At 38.0% G+C, this 23565-nt stretch overlaps 1 protein-coding gene across 1 annotated transcript in view; it reads right to left on the bottom strand.

Moving 5' to 3' along the window:
• Window positions 1-2762: 2762 nt before the first annotated feature.
• The window catches only part of VN2R591 (vomeronasal 2 receptor 591), a 28267-nt gene continuing 7464 nt past the window's right edge, over window positions 2763-23565 (bottom strand). Inside the window, 3 exon segments of the mRNA NM_001099536.1 lie at window positions 2763-3663; window positions 5679-5806; window positions 10028-10255. Of these exon segments, the coding sequence (NP_001093006.1) occupies window positions 2763-3663; window positions 5679-5806; window positions 10028-10255 (1257 nt within the window).

Consider the following 23565-nt stretch of genomic DNA (forward strand, 5'->3'; position numbering starts at 1 on the left):
GAAGAAAGTCATAAAATAGGGTCACAATATTCTGTATATTCCTTAATCCTTTCAGCAGCCAGTGGCAGTAGAAAGAACTCCTCTTTTTCACTGGCCAACCACTGATTACCAATAACAGATACATATTTAGAAAATTGTTACCTCTTTTTAAAACAATTCTGAAATCTACATTAAAATGATCCTCAAGTCTTTTGGGGTTCAGGCTCAAGGTCCTGTCTGTGAACAATTCAATCTTAAGTTATGCTTTATAACTAAATTCTTATTCATCTAAAATTATGTAAATCTATAATAAAATAGTAGCCATTATATAGAATTTCAAAGGTTGTAAAGGGTTTCTCATTTTATCCTGACAACATTTCTAAAGGGTACACACATATATATTATATCATACAAAAATGTATGTGTACTTATTTACTGCATGAATATACCTACATTATATTTGTATGTATTTTGTAGAAATATACAATACAAACATATGTGCATATATGAATATATGTGTACATGCACATATATTTAAATATATGTGTAAAATGTATATATGTGTATAAATATAAATATATGCATATATACACATATATTTATATCCTTCCTCTATTTTTTCCGGTTCTGTAGAGTAAGATTTTTTTCTACATTTTTTCATATCTCAGTTTTACAGACTCTATAAATGCTTAATGATTGATTGATTTACTGACATCTCTGTAAGAGATGCATTTTAGGCAAGAGGAATAAGAATCTGAGTATACAATTAAGATTTTTTTTATTTTGTAAGCACTTATTAAATGCCTAAAGATTAGTCTAGGGCTATAGGCTAAAGACAAAACTAAAGGAAATCTCTGATTTCAAGGCGATCATATTCTTGGAAAGGGAATATAGAGAAAAACAAGTGGGTCAAAAAAGAGTTCTGTAGCATACCAGGCATGTTGGCATCTGGGAAGTATGATTGATGTATTGATATTGTATTACCAGATATATGGTCAGACCTCTTGATGGTCATTGTATGGAAAGGGACAGGTGGAAGCACTAGCAAAGGATGGGCAAATTCATGAGCTGAACCTTGGCCACGCTGCCTCAAATTGGGGTACATTCATTAACATAGCACTCAGCTCTGACTACACTCATTTGCAAAGGCGGGTTGGATTAATCCCCACCTCTTTGATATAGTCATTGTCAATTTGACCAATGTTAATACCTATGTCATGTTTCGTATTTGTTGATCCACATTCCTAATACCTTCAATAAATACCAGGGTACCCTTCTTCACTACCTCTCGATCTCTCTGTCCTTATCCTCCTCTCCTCTTACCATTCTTGCTTCTCTGTATCTCTTTCCTAAAGATGCAGGCACCCCCAGTGCCTACTACTAATGCTCAAACTCTATTGTCTATAGGAGGCACCAAGGAGTTGAGTCTCCCCCCTTTTCTAGCTCGGCTGTTGCCCCTGAAGCTTCCTATTGATGATTAGACTCTCTTGTCTAGAGGGATATCAAGGGGTTGATACTCCCCACCTGTCCTCTTGTTCCTCTTATTTCCTCGGAGTTTGCATTACCCCCCATGTGTTTCAACTTCTTTCTTTGAGACATTATTATTCTCCCATTTCCTTAGCCTCCTCTCCCCACCTCATGTTATTCCCACAGATAAATGTTGTAGGACACCCTTGGGGAGTCGCTATAGGTTCCCTAGATCATCTGGAATCCCTGGGCAGCTTTGACAAAAGAAGCAGGGGTAGGTGTCCTCACAAATTATTCCTGACAATATTCAGGCTGTAGGATCTACCTCTAGTTGAACTTGGCCATGGTCCCAAGCTAGTAAGTGTCAAATGAAATTTTAACTCTGGACTTCCTTATTCAAGTCTTAGAATTCTAATGATTACACTTCTTAGCTAGAGAAAATTAGTTATTTTTAGTTTCTTGTTTATCTTTTTTTGAAGCTACATATATTGACCTAGATTTTCAGTAAAATTTTGTATCATCACATCTATCTATCTATCTATCTATCTATCTATCTATCTATCTATCTATCTATGTATCATCCATCTATCTATCTATCTATCTATCTATCTATCTATCTATCTATCTATCTATCTTTCTATCTATCTATCCATCTATCTATCTATCTATCTATCTATCTATCTATCTATCTATCTATCTATCTATCTATCTATCTTTCTATCTGTCCATCCATCAGTCTGTCTCTTCTATCTATCCATCCATGCATCCATCTATCCATCCATCCATCTATTGGGTCTATTGAATCAAAAGGGAAATATAAAACAATCAGGGGTATTAGGCAAATGAATTATGTGATACAAGATATATTCCGTGAATATAAGTCTTTTATCTTCCTTTCAGGGAGCTTAGAAAACGTGGAGAGGATAAAAGAAAAATTAAAGGGGAGGGTCTCAGTAACTGAAGGACAAATTGAGGAAGAGTATCATAAATATTATGGTTGAAGAGGTGGAAAGAAAGGAGTTGTTCATGCAGAAATCATCAAGGAATTCATACAACTAAAAGATAAATTAAATGGAAAAAGGAAAAAAAGTCATTAAGAAAGATAACATGACAAAGTCCATAATGTAAAAATATGGATAGGCTATTAATGGTGCATCAGGAGATTTTGGAACAGTCAAGAAGTTCTTGTTTAGGAGAGCTTGGAGTTCAGATGGGTTTCAATGGGACATTATGAAGCAAGATTAATTTGTGTTGACACTTTAAAATTGCTTGTTTTCAGTGGGAATTATGTAGAAATTTTGAGAATAGCTCTGAATTCAGGAAATGGCATTATTTTTTAAAGTTTTCTTGGTGTTCTTCTCTGGCTGCACAAGAATGACATAGCATTTGGGTATAAAAATGCAGCCTAGTAAGCCAGCACTGGAACTCAAGATGGAGAAGACCTCCACAGCCACCATCATCTTCCCCTTGGTGCTCTGGTATGTGGGCAGGAAGGAGATCCAGACACTGCAGAACACAAGCATGCTGAAGGTGATGAACTTGGCTTCATTGAAGGTGTCAGGGAGATTTCTGGCTAGAAAAGCCACAGTGAAGCTCCCCAGGGCCAAGAGTGCTATGTAGCCCAGGACAAAGTAGAAGGCAATGAGAGAGCCCTCATTGCACTTGAGGATGATGTGCTCAGGGTCAGAGTGTGTATCTGCATCAGGGAATGGGGGAGAGAGCAGGAGCCAGATTGCACAGAGCATGACTTGAATGAAGGTACAAAAGACAACAAGAGAGATGGGTGCTCTGGAGCCCACCCATCTCCTGCTCCTGCTGCCTGGTCTTGTGGCTCTGAAGGCCAGAACCACAGTAATTGTTTTGGCTAGAATAGAGGAGATGGCCACTGTGAACATGACTCCAAATGTTGTTTGTCTGAGGAGGCAATTTGTTGGAGTGGGAGGGCCAATGAAGAGCAGGGAGCAAAGGAAGCAGAGGGAAAGGGAGATGAGGAGAGTGTAGCTGAGATCTCGATTATTGGCTTTGACTATGGGAGTATCTTTGTGCTTCACAAAGACCCAGAGAACCAGAACTGTAAGGAGAGAGAAGCAAACAGCTATGGAGGCCAAGGTCTTCCCCATGGGTTCTTCATAGTCCAGAAATATCGCCAGTTTGGGTAGACAATAAATCCTGTCTCTATTTGGATATTGATCTTCTGGACATGTCATGCATTGCTCACTGTCTGAAGAGAATAAACAAGGTCTCAGTATGTCAGTCTCAGCATAGCTCCCCTATGGGAAGGTCAAGAAAGTTTTCTTGTACTAATCACTCTTTCTGGTTCAATGAGTACCAGAATTTTGTGCAAGTATATAAAATGCAGCACTTGGAAGACTTTAGTTTGAATCTTGCCTCACATAGTCTGTGATTTTACAATCTTATGGATATCAATTAACTTTTATTTCAATTTTATCATCTGTGAAATGATGTTATTGTGAGGATCAAAAGAGCGAAAAATGTGGAGGGTTTTAGAAGTCTTAAAATGCTATAGAAATAATGTGTATAATAGAAATTTTATTCTTAGAGGACTATAAATATGAAGCATTATTATTAACAATGATAACGATAACCATAATAAATGTGACAGTAGTACGTTACCAAGTAAAGAAATTGAGCTTATTCGTCTCTTGCTGTCTTGGACCTGGACCATGGTTCCTTTAAGATACCATCTCCTTAGCTTGGAGCTCTCTGATTTTTGTGTTCTCTTTTGGAATTATATGTGGAAATGCAGCATCCACAACTTCTAAAGATCTTGGTTTCTATGCCTTTCCTGTTGATGCTTAGAATACTGATCACACACACACACACACACACACACACACACACACATATAATTGTTGACTTCATGCCTTTTAGGCTTTATTTATTTGCCTCTTAAGTTCTTTGCATGGGCATGAACTCTGAGCATTCTAGAAATATTGAGGAAGGAACTAGGCTTGTACAGCTTGAATAAGAGAAAATTCAGAAGGGATGTGAGAGTTGGTACTAGGTTTTCAAAAGGCTTATGTGTGATGTGGGACAGAACTTGCTTTGTTTCATTGTAAAGGGAGAAAACCAAAATAGGTGGGAAATTGAGAAGAGACAAATAAATACAGGTTCCATGTGAGACCAAGATTTTTAATAATGAGAGTTTTCTCAAATTAAAAGGGGTTACACTGAGAGGTGGAAGGTATCCCCTCCTTGGGGGGATTTAAGCAAAAACTAGGTGATGTATTGCTCCAGATGCTATTCTAGGGATCCAATGGCTACTGAGTTCTTCCTCTTTTTAAATGTAAAGATTCCCAGAGCTCATCAACTTATAAGCACCTAGCAGTATATTTTTTAATAGAGAGGACCTATTACAATGAGATACTATTTTCAGGAAATCATTAAGAGAACAATGTAGGAAGCAAATGGTTGTTTTCCAGGTTAAGAATGAAAATGTTCTTCCTGCTGTGTCTTTGGCAGGTCCCTGCTGAATTCCTTCTATTTCAGGTCAGGAGGACATTGTCCTAGATACTTTAGATCCATGCTCAGGAGACCCTTCCTAGGCTACTTTCTTGCTGACCTGTTTTGAGGAGGGAACAATCTCCCATACATTTTCATTTATTGATCGATGACTATTGCAAGAACTTCCTTCAAAGACATATTGTTCCTGGAATTATTGCTCTAGGTCAGATTATTTCCACAGAACACAATATTTCCTCCTCCCTCAAATATTGATTTGTGAAATTTCTGCCTACTCATTTAGATTTGTCAGATTAAACATGTGCCTCTTCAGAGTATTATTTCTGTTTTCCTGGAGATCAAAGTCTTATGTTGAATGAGAAATCTGGGCATGGAGCAGGTTCCTGGCCAGCAAAAAGGTGGGGAATTTTAAGAGTGAATGATAACATCATGGTGATTGTGGATCCTTAACACCAACATATATGGAACCATCCAAGGGAGTCAGTTGAGATGCAATGAAAAATAAATGGACTTCATTTCAGTATGCTGGCTTATTGTTCTAGCTCTCTTTAGAAGATGCATGATGAGGGCTGGTCACTTTATCTTTCTTTTCTTTTTTTTTAAACCCTCACCTTCCATCTTGGAATCAATACTGTGTATTGCTTTTGTTGTTGTTGTTGTTGTTGTTGTTGTTGCTATTGCCTGATAGAGGCATGCCCAGATTTGGTTTGTGTCCAAGGTTTCTGAGGCTGATGAGTGTCTACAGAGACTTACCAGTGTGGTTGGAAATCTGGCCCTCAGGACAGGAGGCACAGTCAAAACAGCAGTTAGGCTTTCCATCCTTGGCTTTTCTGTAGAATCCAGGCTGACAAATTTGACTGCATCTTTTGGGAACTGCCTACACAGGGAAGTATACAAAGGCTTAATGAACCTTGTGGTTTGGAGGCAGGATCAGAAATGTCAATAGTAGTCTAATTTGTTTTTAGATACAAGCTGTAAAGATTGATTTGTTATCAGTTAGTTAATTAGCTAGTAATTAGTTACTCTGGAGACTTAGAAACAAGAGTTGTAGCCTAGAGAAAGGTGTTTCTGTATTTTGTCTTTTCCCCTTTAATTGGATAAAACAGAATAGGTTGTGGGTCCCTTAAGAGGAAATCCCAGAAGCCCCTGGGGAAAGGCAGTTAGAAAACTGGTCACTTAACCTCTGAAATTTACTCTCTGGGAGTAGGTGGATGTTTCTTCTGATCAGTCTATGAGAATTTTTCTAAGATTTAGTTTTGGAAAACACCTTTCGACTGAAGAAGATTGAAGAATACTTGAATTGACTGTTGCATTTAGAGGAGCTCTAGGTGGCGCCAAAGAGCAGCGTCAGTAAGAATTTACTGGCAATTTTATCCCGGAAGTGGGAGAGACACCGAGCTACATCCAAGCTGTGAATATCCAAGATAAGTGTAGGAGTTTAAGGCTAATTATACATTGATAACTGAGAATAAGTTTAGATAGATAGCTTTGGGATATAGGTAGACAGCTGTAGAATAGTTTGAGAAGATTCACTTTTGGTGAACAAGAAGAAAAGCCCTTGTGGATTATTGGGGTGGGGGTGGATGTGTTTAGAAATCTTAGTTTTTGGGTAAGAGTTTTCCTACTTTACTTTCTACCTCCGTTTCCTACCCCTGATACTCCTAATAGTTAGACAGTAAATTAGTTGGATAACACTGTGTCCAGCAGCTTCATATACCATCTCACACTGGGTGACCCTAACAGCGTAAGCCTATAATCAGTAACAAATAACAAGATCAATATTACCTATAGCAATTGGAGAAGCAAAAAAGGATGAGCCTAAAAGCTTATATAAAAAAAAAAAAGCAGTAAAGAAAACTGACAAGAAGCACGATTCTAGGAAACATAACTCAAGCGTTTACTGAAGGGATTCCTAGATATTTTTGAGAGCTTCCCCTCCCAACGATTTTGCTAGATATCTTCTGCCTTACAGTAGTAGATCTATTAAAATTGATACCAATTGGTGGTTTGGTCGTCTTAATAGGATTGATTATAAAAAATCTGATATGCTACATCCTGATTCAAAAGAATAATAGAAAGAGGAAACAACTAAGAGATGACCAAATAGATAAGAGGTTGGATGAATCAGAAAATATCAAATGAAGCAAGGGAGACCAGATGTTTTAATGGCACCAAACTAGAAAAGGAAAAATAAAGAAACCCCTTTCTCTAGTCTACAACTCGGTTCTAAATCTCCTGAATAACGAATTTCTAGCCAATTGACTAATTAATTACAAATTAATCCTTACAAAGCATACAATTTGAATATTCTTCAAAGTCCACCATTGTTATTTTTTTATTTCTTTTCAACTGAAGAACAGAGGAAGGCATGCAAATTAATTATTAGAGGGTAGATGTTACTCCAATGGGATTTTAAAATCTAGACAGTGAATAAATTTAGTGATCATAATTCATAACCAACAGAGACTTTCCCTAAGATACTTTAGAGCAATGAATTGAGAAAGTATCAAAAATGAATTTTAGAAATCTTCCTCGAGTCATAAAGATCTCAGTAAGATTTGAGAGTACGGACTTTTCCAGACACTCTAATATATTACCTCAGGATAACAAATATTAAAACTTTCTCCACACATTTGTATATGTATACAGAGTGTAAAGGAAGTGATCTATAGGACATTCTTTTCCTCTAAAAATAATCTGCACCCTCATTAAGAGCAAGTGAATAGTAAGTAAATTGATTAAATAAGAACTGAGTGTGAACAGAGACAATATACTTCCTTGAATCAATCAAAGCCATTGATTTAGAGGCTCAGTAATAATCCAAGGAATTTATACAAAAGGAAACATCTGTCTCCAAACCAAAGATTCTGAGTGTCAGGATTTGGCAATGCTGGAACCAGCTTGGTATTCCATTATTCCTCTCTTGTAGAAATGAAATTCTCAGGAGGCTGTATATTTAGATTCAAAATATGAATTTGTTAATCTGCTGTTCAAGATTTCTAACTAGCTCGTGATTAGCTCACAGTCTGAACAGATGCTACAAAAACTTGAGTCAGGCAGGAGAGAGAGAGAGAGAGAGAGAGAGCCAGAGAGAGAGAGAGGGAGGGAGAGAGAGACAGAGAGAGAGAGAGACAGAGGGAGAGAGAGAGAGAGCCAGAGAGAGAGAGAGGGAGGGAGAGAGAGACAGAGAGAGAGAGAGACAGAGGGAGAGAGAGAGAGACAGAGAGAGAGAGCCAGAGAGAGACAGAGACAAATAGACAGATAGACAGAGAGAGAGAGAGACAGAGACAGAGAGAGAAAGAGAGAGAGAGAGAGAGAGAGAGAGAGAGAGAGAGAGAGAGAGAGAGAGAGAGAGAGAGGGAGAGAGAGAGAGAGACAGAGACAGAGACAGAGAGAGACAGAGAGAGAGAGAGACAGAGGGAGAGAGAGAGAGACAGAGAGAGAGAGAAAGAGAGACAGAGACAGAGACAAATAGACAGATAGACAGAGAGAGAGAGAGACAGAGAGAGAAAGAGACAGAGAGAGAGAGACAGAGAGAGAGAGAGAGAGAGAGAGAGAGAGAGAGAGAGAGAGAGAGAGAAAGAGAGAGAGAGAGCAGTTGCTTAAATATGAACAAAATTAGAAGTTAATTAGGAGAGCTGGGCTAGAGAAGAAGTAAAGCAAGCAGCTAGGGGGAAGAAACCCTCAAACCCTTGACTTCTTGTCCTCTATGCCAATATATTTCCCTTCTGATGTCATCACTTAATCTCTCCCCAGGATATTTCTGATTGGAGAATAGTCATATAGCAAGTGGCATCAGATCCTGGAACCCGTTCATCATAGGAAGTAGAGTGTCCTAAGGACAACAGCTGACCTGTCAAATGGCTCCATACTGTATGCTTCTCAACATGGTGACTGCCAAGGTGACTTTATTACTAGAAAAAGTCTTTGTTTACAGATAATTGAGGAACAGATTTCCATCCTGTCTGTTATTACATCTAGTCAAAAGAAGGGTAGATCAAATCCATTTTCATAGCCTTGGGGAGATACGGTTTTATAGTTTTTGAAAACAACTGTTTTCCCGGTACCTGAATTTTTTCTCAAGGTTGATGAAGTCTGAGAGGCAGCCTAAAATTAGGCAGGGAACCCACTCTTAGACTAATGTGGGGAATTTTCCTAAGCAGGGCTTCAGAGCAACTGTAATTCAACTTCTAATTTTTTGTCAAGATCCAATCTCTAAAATCCAAGAGGAAGGAACTCCAGGTGAAAGATGATGTCATTTTTATATTCTCCAAGATATAAACTTAATATTCTAATCATATAATTCCTCAAGAAATTCCTTTTGAATGGCATCTAATTAAATGAGAAAAGGAATGTATAATATAATAAAAATTACCAATCTCTCTATCCACCTTAATTTTTAACAAATCTGCCATTCTTTGAATTGTTTAGCTGTATCAGTATGAAACCCTTCAAGTGATGAAGCTGTTTATTCTGAATTGATCAGGTTCTTTGATTTATTCCCTGAAAAAAATTCAATATTGGTCAATATTTCCTTTTTGACAGTCTAATTTTCTTTAAATTGTGATATTCCATGTGGAAGCAAAGGAAATGATATGGTAGAGAGAGCAGTTTTAGATGTATGAGAATTGATGCAAAATTGGAAACATTATTCCCATTACTGGGATGTGAGCTAGAAATTGGATAATCTAGGGTTTTATGGTTGGTCTCCAAAACTTCTGGGGCACTGATGTCTTGGAAATACCTACAGTATAAAGAAAGTTTACTGGATTTAGTAGGAATTACCAAGAATCATTAGTTCTAATAAGAAGGTCCTTCTTGCCCAGCTGTCATGGATCAGATGTATTCCTCTGCTTTCCAAGCCTGTGCAATGGGAAAAAGACACTGACTTTAGGGTTGACCATCTCAAGGGGCTTGTGTACTGGTGCCCTTAACTTTATACCAGCTCAACTGGATTTTGTGTAGCTCCATTATTTGAAAATTGCATTCTCCGGGCAGGCACTGTGACTTTTAATTTGTGAAGTGCCAGTGACTATCCTGATGTGCTACATTTTCACGTATACATCCTTATTCCAACCAACATTTCAATTTTTTTCACCTCTGTCCACCACCGGTGCCACACTACTGCCTTCTCTTGGAAGGTGAAATCTTGGCCAGGAGGAGCCTGAGGAATAAACTCTCCCACTTTCACCAGAACATCAGTGTCATTAGGAAAGGTCACATGGTTGAGAATATCGTAGTTCGTCATCGATTTCCTCTTCTTCTCCAAGACCACCTGGTTCCCAGCACTGTTGTTAAACCGGATGTTCTTCAGAAAGGAGTGGAGCTAACAGAGAAGAAAAATAGTTGGAATTCAATAGTTGAAAAACCAGGGAGATATGCTGTACTCGCTGATGTCTAATATTTTTTATCAATGGCAGATAAAAGAAGGTGTTGAAGCTAAATTAAATCTCTGGGCTTTCATTTCCATAGAGTTTATTGACAATTTCTTGAATAAGAGAGGACAGACGGAGAGAGATTGAAGTCTATTCTCAAACTAGCCATATGGGCTCTCATGGCTCTCTTATCCATATTCCTTGCACTGGAACATCCAAGGGAATAGAGAGACCAGTTCCTGGAACCCCCTCTTTTATTTCTTTTCCTTTACCCCAAATCCTAACCTGAACCTTTCCAGGCGATTATGCCAGGTCATTTCTCCTGTGACCTGTTTGGAGCCCTCTCATGTGATGTAGTCAATGCAGCGCAGGGATGCAGGAAGGAAGACCCCAGTATGTGATTTCTGGGGGAGAGGGTTCCCTTTACACAAAGGTATAGTATGAGTCTGGGACTTTTGAAAAGTCACAAAACTGAGATGGGTTCCTAATAAACTGAAGGTCTTAGCCAACTAGACATTTAGGCCAAGACTCAAGGTGGACGTATGAATTTTTTACCCTGGAGAAAAAAGGTCAGGAAAGGATGCTCAGGTGGATGACAATGAAACTGGGAAAGACGGCATAGAAGCAAAGTTTGACATAATAGCAGAGTTCACCCTTCTGGTTAGTGATGTGGTTACCAATATAATTATACAAGCTATATGTGACTATTTCTTAAAATCTCACTATTTACAAGGCACTGCGCAGCATCGTGGAGCTATAAAATGAAAATATAAGATGCCTGTCCTCAAATGGCTGAAGAAGCTGTGACTTATGATTATGACAGAATACCAATTTACTGTAGAAACAGAAAGCAGGTTAATTAAAAAAAGACACAGTAAGACCTACATGGAAGTGAAACAAGCAGGGCCGAGAGATCGTTATATATAGGGACAGGAATATTATTTGAAGAATGACTTTTGTATGTTCATCTCCAGAGAAAGAACTGATATAATGAAAACAGGGTTTTATATATAAACATATCTTTCTGTTAAATCATGCTTTCTCTAGTATGAATAAATAAGGGGATACCTGAAAAGTTTAATGTAACCAATAAGCTAATAAATAATTCATATTCTTTTTTTTCAATTTTACATATAAAAATTTTTGACAGTTGTTTTCTGACATTCTGCAATCAAACTTCTCTTCTTCCGTCCTTCCTTCACCCTCACCTTCCTTGAGGTGATATAGAGTTGATAGAGGTAATTCCAGGTTTTTCATGCAATATATATTTCCCTATTCCATATGCACAACAGATGATATATCATATGCATAATGAAGAATTATGAAAGAAATAAAGTGAAAGATGATATTCTTTATCTGCAGTCTGATTCTAACAGTTACTTTCTTCTTTGTGGAGGGCACTTTTTTATTAGAAATCCTTTGGGATTGTCTTCGAACCTATTTTTCTTGATAATAGTTTATTCCTTCAGAGTTGGTACAATATTTCCGTCAGTGTGGACATTATTCCATTGGTTCTTCTCAATTCCCTTAGTATCAGTTGATATGAATCTTTCCAGGTTTTTCTGAACTCATCCTGTCTGTCATTTCTTTTGGCATGATCATATTCCATTACTGGTATATACCACAATTTTTCTCAGTTATTCCCCAATTAATGGTTACCCTTTTAGTTTCCAATTATTTGCCACTACAAGAAATGTTGCTAAAAATATTCCTGTGTGGTTGTCACTTTTCTTTATCCCTAATCTCTTTGAGATATGGACCCAGTTGTAGAATTTCTGTGTCAGAGAGTAGTCAATTATTTATGGTCCTTTGGGAATGGTTCTATGTTCTTCAGAACAGTTTTATCAGTTCATAATGTTATCAATAGTGATTTAATGTCCCAATTTCTCCCCACACTTTCCAACATTTATCATTTTTTTGGTTCTATTAGAAATCTGATAGGTGTGAAATGGTGTCTCAGAATGGATTTCATTTACATTTCCCTAATTAATAGTAATTTGAAACATTTTTTCATATTAGTATGAGATCATTTTGATTTCTTCATATGAGAAATGACTGTTCATGTTTTTTGAATATTTGTCAATCAGGGGATGTTTTGCATTCCTATAAATTTGACTCCTATCTCTATATATTTGAGAAATGAGGCCTGTGTCAGAGACACTTGGTATACAATTTTCTACCCCAATTTGTTGTTTACTTTCTCATCTTGGTTGCATTGGTTTTGTTTGTACAAAATCATTTGAATTTAATATAATCAAAATTATTCATTTCATTTTCTCTTATGTTTTCTGCATCTCATTTGTTTATAAATTATTTCCTACCCATAAGTTTGAGAGTTGAAAGTTTCCTTGTTCCCCTAATTGGTTTATGGAATCACCTTTATTTTTCTATTCAGGGTCTATCTTTCCTTTTTCTTGGTTTCTGATATGAAATGTTTAGCTATGCCTGATTAATTCTATTTCATTTTAATTATCCCAATTTCTTACCAATAGAACATATCAGAACAATGTGTTTTGATAGTATTTTAAAAGGATAATGCAAATGCATTCAAGTCACTAAAGAACTATCTGGGATTTGAGACCTTGAGACCAAATAAACTGCAGTGGATTTCCTCATGATAAAAAATAATTAAACTTAAACTCTCTCTGTATGCATAAGTTAGCATGTATTTGTATATGTTTGTGTGTTGGTCTGTGTATGCTGAAATATGTGTGTGGAGTATAAAGGGAATTCACCATTTATTATTATTTCCATTTAAAAATTATCACATTTTTAAGGAAAGAGCACTCCTCTATTGATTCAATCAGAGCTGAGGATGAACAGAAACTATACATGTTTGTGAGTCAGTGAAAAGCATTGATGGAGAGACTAAGAAATTATCAAAAAAACTTTATATAATGAATTGGGCATGCCAATTAAAAAACTAGAAAGAGAAAAAATTAAAAATCCCCAGATAAAAAGTAGATTAGAGCTTTACTCTGGAGATTTTTGGCCTGGGGGCTGGTCTGGAGCAGAAGACACTCTCGTGGACTGGTGGAAAAACTAAAGCCCATCGAGATGACACATTTTGGATGAGATCACCAAAATTTCATTTGGCAGAGTGAGACTACTATTTTCATGTCCCATGGATCAACATCTTTCTGCTCCATCATGTATTATTTCATTTTTTCTTTTTGGAAACTCTAACTGCATTCAAAACTCAGGTACCAACCTTTATGAGAGACTTTCTCCAAACATCCCAGCACATGCAGTTTAAGATTGTCATAGCATAGAACTTGCTCCTCACCACCAATGAATATAATGTGCCTCAAAAGGACAAAAAACTAAAATTAGATGAGTGAAGGGGCTTCACTGTAGGTCATAACCTTGAAGGTATGCAGGATTTGGGCTTTTCCACACGATAAGGGGGTTAAAAATCTCCCACCAAAGTGGGACCTGATCACCCCTCCTGTATTCCATCTATGGCACCAGAGTCAGAGACAGCACACCAGAATTTAGAGTGAGTGTGAAGTAATCTCTAGGTTCTTGGGAGCTGGCTGAGAATACCACAGACTTACTCCTGAGAGCAACTAGATTTGGGATCTGAGGAGGCTGAGGAATGTGGACCTTGGGCACAGTAATAGAGCAGAGAGGGGTAGCATGCAGTAGACCCTGCAGAGTCTTGAAAAATAGCCTCAAGGCAAAAACCATTCCATAGCTCGATACATAGAGAGCCTGCCCTCCTCACCCAGACTTCTGACTAGGAAGGGAATAAAAACAAACAAAACAATGACCACTTAAACCCAAGAACTACAATCTATAACTACCAAAAAATAAATAAGAAAAAGCCTTTGACTCTGGATAATTTCTACTTAGAGAAAAAACAGACTACAGAGGAGAAAGCGGAGGATGACAAACAAGCAAACACATCCAAATTTTTCCCCCCAAAATGGTAATTGGTCACAAGCTCTCCAAGAAATCAGGCTGGAATTTGAGAACCAAGTTAAGAAGATACAAGAAACTTGGCAAGAAAAGTAGGAAATAGTTCAAAAAGAAAATAACAGTTTAAAAGACAGAATCTCCCACTTGGGAAAAGAAGCCCAGAAATCAAATGAAAAGATGAGCAAATTGAAGACCAGAAATGACTTGCGGGAATCCATGAAAAGCAGAATAGACCAGTCCAAAAAGGGAAATCAAATATTATAACTGAAAACCAATCTTTTAAGATGAGAATTGGGCAAGTAGAAGCTAATGATCTCAGAAGACAGCAAAAATTAATAAATCAAAGCCAAAAGATTGACAAAAGAAGGAAACATGAAATATCTTACTGAGAAAATGACAGCTTTGGAAAACTGATCTAGAAGAGACAATTTGAGAATCATTGGTCTACCTGAAAACCTAGAAATAAACAGAAACCTTGACATCATACTACAAGAAATTATCCAAGAAAACTGCCCTGATGTTCTTGAACAAGGAGGCAAAATATACATTGAAAGGTCCATAGATCACACTCTACATTAAATCCTCAAAAGACAACCCCCAGGAATGTAATTTCCAAATTCAAGAGCATCCAAGTTAAGGAGAAAATATTACAAGAAGCCAGAAAGAGACAATTCAGATCTCAAGGAGCACTAATCAGGATTACACAAGATCTGGCAGTCTCCTCACTAAAGGACTGCAAGACTTGGAATATGATATTAGGAAAGGCAAGAGAATTGGGTCTACAACAAAGGATAACCTGCCCATCAAAATTGACTATATAATTCCAGGGGATAGTATGGGCATTAAAAAATAGATTTCCAAATATTTGTAAAGAAAAGACCAGAACTAAATGGAAATTTTGATATCCAAATACAAAAATCAAGAGAAACATGAAAAGGTATATAAGAGAGGGAAAAACTTTTTAAACATATTTTCTTTAAGAACTTCAATAAAGTCAAATTGTTAATATTCTTATGGAAAAATGTTATTTGAATCTGAAGGAGAATTCTATACTGATATGAAATGGAATGCAGGAGAAGGATGAAAGAGGGGCAATTGGAATGTTCAGGAGCAAGGATTTTGGGGAGACCAACAAACTCTGATTCAGTTCAGTTTCTGAACCCTAGAGAGAAATACCTCTTATTTCCACTTCAAGACTAGCAAACCATCGTTTCCTGAGGATTTCCCTGAAGGGCAGGCTGGGTCAGTCCTGAAGTCAGAACTTTCCTCATCCATGCCAGCAATATCTAAAGACATTTGCTGCTTCTTTAGTTTAGCTTAGTTTCAGGTAGTATAGGAGAATCAAGGAGACAGAAAGGGATTCCAGGCCATTCCTGGTGGTTAGCTGAGGGTTGAAAGGACCTGCCATCAACCTTGATTTTTAGCCTAGAGAACTCATTTGACCTCTTCCCTAATATCACCCTTTTTGTCCTATCCCAAAATAAATATCCATCATTATATAGCAATTAGGCAGATCAATATAAGCAAGTAAAAGGAAGGTTTGTGGTTAGAAGTTTTATATTCAAGAGGAAGAGCTTTCTCGGATTCAGGTTAAGCCAAACTCCTAGATGGACTATTATTGTTCTCTTTCAGGCAGCATTTCAGTGCAGAAAGGAACATTGTGGGAGAGGCTAGGTCCAGCAAACTTCTTAGCCAACCAACAATCCTATTCTCCCTAGGTATTCTCTATCTTGACACAGAGACTGCAAAAGCCATTTTGCTCTCTGTCTCTGTGGGAGATACCCGGATAGGTCAGGTTGCCCAAAATACCTGATCAACTGTCTGTATCATTAACCCAGAGTCTCCCTCCCTTCTTTCATAACTCTCAAAAATTGTGTTTACTATTATAGTAGTTAGAAGATTTATTCATAGGTAGAGGCTGGGGTACTAAGTGGTTTAAGATGATATGCAAAAAAAGAAAAGGGAGGAATAGAAGATGACACCATGAGAAACTTGAAAGAATAAGAAAACTAGTATAATGTATACCACACAAAGGGGAGGGGGAGGAGAAGAATACTATTATAAGAAGGAGAGGAAGAGAGTTCTAATAGGAAATACTCAAACTTTACTCTCAGTGGAATAATTTCTGAAAGGGAAGAGCATCTAGATCCATTGAGATATCAAAATCTATCTTACCATACAGGAAAGTTGAGAGGGAAGATCCAAGGGGGGAAGTGGGTGGGAGAGTACAAAAAGCGAGAGAGGGGGGAAGGAATTTAATGGACCCTAAAAATAAGCGGGGAATAAAAAGGGAGGGGGCAGAAAGGGATGGGGATTAGGGAGCCTGATTAAAAGCAAACCACTGGGATATAAGGAAATAGTGAAAGAAGAAAAAGCAAGACTAAGGGAGGAAATAAAAATGTTGGGAAATACACAGGTAGTAATCATAACAATGAATGTGAATCAGATGACCTCACCATAGTAGAGTGGATCAGAAACCAAAATCCTACCATATGTTGTCTTCAACAAATACAAATAAAGACTTCCGGTTAAGATGGCGGCTTAGAGAAAGCTGAAGTGCAGATCTCCGGAAAACCCTTCCCTACCGATCTCAAACTAGAAGCTCCTAAGGCGCCGAAATTCAAAACGATCAACAGCACAGACCCTGGGAACCCTCCTCCTGGACCTGGACCCGGTTCAAAAGGTACGGCTCCCCTTAAAAGCCAGAACCCGAGATCCCTCGGACCTCAGGGGTAGGAGCGCAGAGTCCAAGGCTCCCGGAAGCGGCAGCCGCGCCGGGCTCAGAGAGCAGGGTCTGAGGAACAACAACCCTCAGGGTCTTCTACCCAAGTCCCAGTCCGGGTGAAAGTTACTGCCTGGGGCTTCCCCTGCAGAGAGCCAGTCGGTCCGGGTGAAAGTTACTGCCTGGGGCCTCCGCTGCAAAGAGCTGGTCGGTCTGGGTGAAAGTTACTGCCTGGGGCCTCCGCTGCAGAGAGCTGGTCAAAACAACAGCAACCCTCAGGGCGGGCAAGACAGCCTCACGGGCTGGATCCTGCTATCCAAGTCTCAGTGAAAGTCTGTGCTCTCGGAGCTTGGGGAAGCGGCAGCCCATCCCCCCCGCAGGCCGACGAAACAGCCTCACGGCCAGGGATTCTGAAGGCAACTTCCGGAAATCGAGCCAGGGGGAGAGTGTGGCCTCGTGGTCCGACCCTTCCATTCCAGTTCCAGTGAGGCATATTCAGTTTAACCCAGGGAACGCTCATAGAACCAACATCTGCCCAGGACTAAAGCCTCTGATCACCAGACAAAGACAAGAAAAGCCAATCCTCCACGTTCAGAGATGACAAACTCCACAGAAGCACAGAAGCCCCAAAATACCAAGAAAAATAAGAAGAAAGGGGCGACTCTGGACACATTCTATGGAGCCAAAATACAAAATACAGAGCAGATAGAAGAAGATATACAAGAAAATTCTCCAAAATCTTCCAAAGGAAATAGAAACTCTCCACAAACACATGAAGAATTTGAATCAGAAAGGACCAAAAAGATGGAAGCCCTCTGGGAGGAAAAGTGGGAAATGATGCAAAAGAAATTCACGCATCTACAAAACCAGTTTGACCAAACTGTAAAAGAAAACCAGGCTTTAAAGCAAGAACTAATAAAGCAAAGCCAAAACACCAAGAAATTAGAAGAGAACATAAAATATCTCACCGACAAGGTGATAGATCTGGAAAACAGGGGGAGAAGAGAAAATTTAAGAATAATTGGACTCCCAGAAAAGCCAGAAATAAACACCAAACTGGACATGGTGATACAAGATATAATCAAAGAAAATTGCCCAGAGATTCTAGAACAAGGGGGCAATACAGCCACTGACAGAGCTCACAGAACACCTTCTACACTAAACCCCCAAAAGACAACTCCCAGGAATGTAATTGCCAAATTCCAAAGCTATCAAACAAAAGAAAAAATCCTACAGGAAGCCAGAAAAAGACAATTTAGATATAAAGGAATGCCAATCAGGGTCACCCAAGACCTTGCAAGTTCTACTCTGAATGATCGTAAGGCATGGAACATGATCTTCAGAAAGGCAAGAGAGCTGGGTCTCCAACCAAGAATCAGCTACCCAGCAAAACTGACTATATACTTCCAAGGGAAAGTATGGGCATTCAACAAAATAGAAGACTTCCAACTTTTTGCAAAGAAAAGACCAGAGCTCTGTGGAAAGTTTGATACCGAAAATCAAAGAGCAAGGAATACCTGAAAAGGTAAATATTAAGGAAAGGGGAAAAATGTTATCTTCTTTTACTCAAACTCTCTTCTATAAGGACTACATTTATATCAATCTATGTATACTAATATGTGGGGAAAATGTAATGTATAAATAGGGGGTAAAGAAAGACCAAATAGAATAATGGTTCTCACACAAAGATTCACAGGGGAAGGGGAGGGGAAGAAAACTCCTATAAGAAGGATAGGAAGAGAGGGGGGGGGTTTACTTAAACCTCAATCTCAGGGAAATCAACTCTGAGAGGGAAAAACATCCAGATCCATTGGGATCTTGAATTCTATCTTACCCAACAAGGGTAAGGAGAAGGGAAAACCAAGGGGGGGAGGGGGAGAGGGAGAACAAAAAGGGAGGGAAAGAGAGGGGGGAGGGGGAGGGAACAAAAAGGGAGGGACTAAAAAGGGAAACATCAAGGGAGGGGACAAGGGGGACTGATTCAAAGTAAATCACTGGACTAAAAGGTAGAGCCGAAGAAGAAAAGGTTAGAATTAGGGAAGGCAATCAAAATGCCAGGGAGTCCACAAATGACAATCATAACTTTGAACGTGAATGGGATGAACTCACCCATAAAACGTAGACGAATAGCTGAATGGATTAGAATCCAAAACCCTACCATATGTTGTCTTCAAGAAACACACATGAGGCGGGTTGACACCCACAAGGTCAGAATTAAAGGATGGAGTAAGACCTTCTGGGCCTCAACTGATAGAAAGAAGGCAGGAGTGGTAATCATGATATCTGATAAAGCCAATGCAAAAATAGACCTGATCAAAAGGGATAGGGAAGGTAATTATATTTTGTTAAAAGGGACTCTAGACAATGAGGAAATATCATTAATCAACATGTATGCACCAAATAATATAGCACCCAAATTTCTAATGGAGAAACTAGGAGAATTGAAGGAAGAAATAGACAATAAAACCATACTAGTGGGAGACTTAAACCAACCATTATCAAATTTAGATAAATCAAATCAAAAAATAAATAAGAAAGAGGTAAAAGAAGTGAATGAAATCTTAGAAAAATTAGAATTAATAGACATATGGAGAAAAATAAATAGGGATAAAAAGGAATACACCTTCTTCTCAGCACCACATGGCACATTCACAAAAATTGACCATACATTAGGTCACAGAAACATAGCACACAAATGCAAAAAAGCAGAAATAATGAATGCAGCCTTCTCAGATCACAAGGCAATAAAAATAATGATTAGTAATGGTACATGGAAAACCAAATCTAAAACCAATTGGAAATTAAACAATATGATACTCCAAAACCGTTTAGCTAAAGAAGAAATCATAGAAACAATTAATAATTTCATCAAGGAAAATGACAATGGCGAAACATCCTTTCAAACCTTTTGGGATGCAGCCAAAGCGGTAATCAGAGGCAAATTCATATCCCTGAAAGCTCATATTAACAAACAAGGGAGAGCAGAGATCAATCAATTGGAAATGCAATTGAAAAAACTCGAAAGCGATCAAATTAAAAACCCCCAGCAGAAAACCAAATTAGAAATCCTAAAAATTAAGGGAGAAATTAATAAAATCGAAAGTGATAGAACTATTGATTTAATAAATAAGACAAGAAGCTGGTACTTTGAAAAAACAAACAAAATAGACAAAGTACTGGTCAATCTAATTAAAAAAAGGAAGGAAGAAAAGCAAATTCACAGCATTAAAGATGAAAAGGGGGACAGCACCTCCAATGAGGAGGAAATTAAGGCAATCATTAGAAATTACTTTGCCCAATTATATGGCAATAAATACACCAATTTAGGAGAAATGGATGAATATATACAAAAATACAAACTGCCTAGACTAACAGAAGAGGAAATAGAATTCTTAAATAATCCCATATCAGAAATTGAAATCCATCAAGCCATCAAAGAACTTCCTAAGAAAAAATCCCCAGGGCCTGATGGATTCACCTGTGAATTCTATCAAACATTCAGAGAACAGTTAACCCCAATACTATACAAACTATTTGACATAATAAGCAAAGAGGGAGTTCTACCAAACTCCTTTTACGACACAAACATGGTACTGATTCCAAAACCAGGCAGGTCAAAAACAGAGAAAGAAAACTATAGACCAATCTCCCTAATGAATATAGATGCAAAAATTTTAAACAGGATACTAGCAAAAAGACTCCAGCAAGTGATCAGAAGGATCATTCACCATGATCAAGTAGGATTCATACCAGGGATGCAGGGCTGGTTCAACATTAGGAAAACCATCCACATAATTGACCACATCAACAAGCAAACTAGCAAGAACCACATGATTATCTCAATAGATGCAGAAAAAGCCTTTGATAAAATACAACACCCATTCCTATTAAAAACACTAGAAAGCATAGGAATAGAAGGGTCATTCCTAAAAATAATAAACAGTATATATCTAAAACCAACAGCTAATATCATCTGCAATGGGGATAAACTAGATGCATTCCCAATAAGATCAGGAGTGAAACAAGGATGCCCATTATCACCTCTACTATTTGACATTGTACTAGAAACACTAGCAGTAGCAATTAGAGAAGATAAAGAAATTGAAGGCATCAGAATAGGCAAGGAGGAGACCAAGTTATCACTCTTTGCGGATGACATGATGGTCTACTTAAAGAATCCTAGAGATTCAACCAAAAAGCTAATTGAAATAATCAACAACTTTAGCAAAGTTGCAGGATACAAAATAAACCCACATAAATCATCAGCTTTTCTATATATCTCCAACACAGCTCAGCAGCAAGAACTAGAAAGAGAAATCCCATTCAAAATCACCTTAGATAAAATAAAATACCTAGGAATCTATCTCCCAAGACAAACACAGGAACTATATGAACACAACTACAAAACACTCGCCACACAACTAAAACTAGACTTGAACAATTGGAAAAACATTAACTGCTCATGGATAGGACGAGCCAATATAATAAAAATGACCATCCTACCCAAACTTATTTATCTATTTAGTGCCATACCCATTGAACTACCAAAATACTTCTTCACTGATTTAGAAAAAACCATAACAAAGTTCATTTGGAAGAACAAAAGATCAAGGATATCCAGGGAAATAATGAAAAAAAACACATATGATGGGGGCCTTGCAGTCCCAGACCTCAAACTATATTACAAAGCAGCAGTCATCAAAACAATTTGGTACTGGCTAAGAAACAGAAAGGAAGATCAGTGGAATAGACTGGGGGAAAACGACCTCAGCAAGACAGTATACGATAAACCCAAAGATCCCAGCTTTTGGGACAAAAATCCACTATTCGATAAAAACTGCTGGGAAAATTGGAAGACAGTGTGGGAGAGACTAGGAATAGATCAACACCTCACACCCTACACCAAGATAAATTCAAAATGGGTGAGTGACTTAAACATAAAGAAGGAAACCATAAGTAAATTGGGTAAACACAGAATAGTATACATGTCAGACCTTTGGGAGGGGAAAGGCTTTAAAACCAAGCAAGATATAGAAAGAATCACAAAATGTAAAATAAATAATTTTGACTACATCAAACTAAAAAGCTTTTGTACAAACAAAACCAATATAACTAAAATCAGAAGGGAAACAACAAATTGGGAAAAAATCTTCATAGAAACCTCTGACAAAGGTTTAATTACTCATATTTATAATGAGCTAAATCAATTGTACAAAAAATCAAGCCATTCTCCAATTGATAAATGGGCAAGGGAAATGGATAGGCAGTTCTCAGATAAAGAAATCAAAACTATTAACAAGCACATGAAGAAGTGTTCTACATCTCTTATAATCAGAGAGATGCAAATCAAAACAACTCTGAGGTATCACCTCACACCTAGCAGATTGGCTAACATAACAGCAAAGGAAAGTAATGAATGCTGGAGGGGATGTGGCAAAGTAGGGACATTAATTCATTGCTGGTGGAGTTGTGAACTGATCCAACCATTCTGGAGGGCAATTTGGAACTATGCCCAAAGGGCGACAAAAGAATATCTACCCTTTGACCCAGCCATAGCACTGCTGGGTCTGTACCCCAAAGAGATAATGGACACAAAGACTTGTACAAAAATATTCATAGCTGCGCTCTTTGTGGTGGCCCAAAACTGGAAAACGAGGGGATGCCCATCAATTGGGGAATGGCTGAACAAACTGTGGTATATGTTGGTGATGGAATGCTATTGTGCTCAAAGGAATAATAAAGTGGAGAAGTTCCATGGAGACTGGAACAACCTCCAGGAAGTGATGCAGAGCGAGAGGAGCAGAACCAGGAGAACATTGTACACAGAGACTAATACACTGTGGTATAATCGAACGTAATGGACTTCTCCATTAGGGGCGGTGTAATGTCCCTGAACAACTTTCAGGGATCCAGGAGAAAAAAAACACCATTCATAAGCAAAGGATAAACTATGGGAGTGGAAACACCGAGAAAAAGCAACTGCCTGAATACAGAGGTTGAGGGGACATGACAGAGGATAGACTTTAAATGAACACTCTAATGCAAATACTATCAACAAAGCAATGGGTTCAAATCAAGAAAACATCTAATGCCCAGTGGACTTACGCGTCGGCTATGGGGGGTGGGGGGGAGGAAAAGAAAATGATCTATGTCTTTAACGAATAATGCTTGGAAATGATCAAATAAAATATATTTAAAAAAAAAAGTCATTCCCCAAATTAAAAAAAAAAACAAATACAAATAAAGCAGGTAGACACACAGGATAAAGGTAAAAGGCTGGAGCAAAATCTATTGGGCATCAACTGATAAAAAGAAGACAGGAGTTACAATCATAATATCTGACAAAGCCAAAGTAAAAATAAATCTAACTAAAAGAGATAGGGAAGGTAATTACATCCAGATAAAAGGCAGTATAGACAATGAAGAAATAGCAGTATTCAACATGTATGCACCAAATGGTATAGAATCAGATTTTTAAAGGAGAAACTATTAGAGCTTAAGGAGAAAATAGATAGTAAAATTATACTAATGGGAGATCTGAACCTTCCTCTATTTGATCTAGATAAGTCAAAAGAAAAAATAAATAAGAAAGGGGTAAGAGATGTGAATGAAATCTTA

The sequence above is a fragment of the Monodelphis domestica genome, chromosome 4, assembly GCF_027887165.1.
Source record: "Monodelphis domestica isolate mMonDom1 chromosome 4, mMonDom1.pri, whole genome shotgun sequence".
NCBI classification, from domain to species: Eukaryota; Metazoa; Chordata; class Mammalia; order Didelphimorphia; family Didelphidae; genus Monodelphis; species Monodelphis domestica.